The following is a 1,711-nucleotide window of genomic DNA, read 5'->3' as shown; positions in this document are numbered from 1 at the left end:
TGGTGGCTCATACCTGTAATCCCAGCATTTTGCGAGGCTGAAGCAAATGGATCACTGGAAGCCGGGAGTTTGAGACCAGCCTGGACAGCATGGCGAAACCCCGTCTCTACAAAAAATTTAAACATTAGGCTGGGTGCGGTGGCTCATGCCTGTAATCCCAGCACTTTGGGAGGCCGAAGCGAGTGGATCACCTGAGGTCAGGCGTTTGAAACCAGCCTGGTCAAGATGGTGAACCCCATTTCTACTAAAAATACAAAAAATTAGCCAGGCATGGTGGCGCATGCCTGTAGTCCCAGCTACTCGGGAGGCTGAGGCAGGAGAATCACTTGAATCCGGGAGGTGGAGGTTGCAGTGAGCCAAGATCGTGCTACTGCACTCCAGCCTGGGCAACAGAGCGAGACTCCTCCTCCAAAAAATAAGGAAAGAAAGAAAGGGAGGAAGGAAAACTCAGTTTTCTAAGGCTCTAAGTTGGTCCCAGACTAATAAACAGGCCTGATACAATCCCCACTCACACCCTACTGTGTTTGATTTTCTTTCTTTTAGAGACAGGGTCTCGCTTTGTTGGCCAGGCTGGAGTACAGTAGTGCAGTCATAGCTCACTGCAGCCTTGAACTTCTGGGCTCAAGCGATCCTCCTGCCTCGTTTCCCAGACATGCACCACCACAACCAGCTAATGTTTTATTTCTTTCTAGAGACAGAGTCTCATTATGTTGCCCAGGCTGGTCTCGAACTCCAGGCTGCAGGAATCCTCCTACCTTGGCCTCCCTAAGTGCTGGGACTGCAGGCCTGAGCCACCACAGCTAACCTGATTTTTATAACGAGGGGGAAAATAATCAGAGGACAAGGCCATGCCCTCCCCCACCTCCCAGGAATGCAGGACGCAGGGGGCAGCCTATCTCAGGGCAGGGGCAGCGGGGTCTTCATCCTTAGGCCAGTCCCTGGGGCTCAGACGATTCCAGGGAAGGCCGACCAGGCTGACTGCCACCTCCACCATCACTCTGCAGAGCGGTTAAGCATGAAAGACCAGCTGATTGCACAGAGCCTCCTAGAGAAGCAGCAGATCTACCTGGAGATGGCAGAGATGAGCGGCCTGGAAGACCTGCCCCAGCCCCGAGGCCTATTCCGTGGAGGGGACCCATCCGAGACCCTGCAGGGGGAGCTAATTCTCAAGTCGGCCATGAGCGAGAGTAAGTTGGCTGCCCACACCTCAAGGGTGTAGTCCTGCCTGGGTGGGCTCAGGGGAGCCCAGGACAGGCTCACGGCTCAGTGTGGCCAACACGGCACTCTGTCCAGGACAGGCTTCTATCTGGGGAGACCCAGGAGCAGCACTGACCCCCCGACTGGTGCCTGCTAGAGCCAGAAGGGCCTTAGACACAATCTGGGCCAGCCCCTCCTTGCAGACATAAAGCACTTTCCCCTTCTCATTCAACAACCGCTCTGATGCTCCCTGCATGCGGAGCGCTGAGCCGGGCTGGGGAGGATCTGAAGTTGACTGACACTGGTTCCCTGCCCATCAGAGGTTCCTCTTCTTCCTGGGAGGTGGGTCTCTGGTGATATCCCCAGAAAAACACACGCATGCCCCCTCAGGGGTTTCCCAAGCACAGCTCCTACACAGCCACTCCAACACAGCCGCCAGGCCCCTGAGCTGGCCGCTTGGGCAGGCAGTCAGTGCCCAGTCTGCTCTTTCTTTTTTTCTTTTTCTTTTTTTTTT

General features: G+C 55.3%; 1 protein-coding gene across 1 annotated transcript in view; it reads left to right on the top strand.

Annotated features, from left to right (window-relative positions):
• Nucleotides 1-1,711, top strand: part of ARHGEF18 (Rho/Rac guanine nucleotide exchange factor (GEF) 18) — a 150,794-nt gene that overhangs the window by 141,046 nt on the left and 8,037 nt on the right. Inside the window, exon 23 of the mRNA XM_011982062.1 lies at nucleotides 950-1,187. Within this exon, the coding sequence (XP_011837452.1) occupies nucleotides 950-1,187 (238 nt within the window). The remainder of the gene's footprint in view (nucleotides 1-949; nucleotides 1,188-1,711) is intronic.

The sequence above is a fragment of the Mandrillus leucophaeus genome, unplaced genomic scaffold, assembly GCF_000951045.1.
Source record: "Mandrillus leucophaeus isolate KB7577 unplaced genomic scaffold, Mleu.le_1.0 Scaffold234, whole genome shotgun sequence".
Lineage (NCBI taxonomy): Eukaryota > Metazoa > Chordata > Mammalia > Primates > Cercopithecidae > Mandrillus > Mandrillus leucophaeus.
Note: the sequence above shows the minus strand (reverse complement) of the source record. Positions and strands in the feature narration are given on the sequence as shown.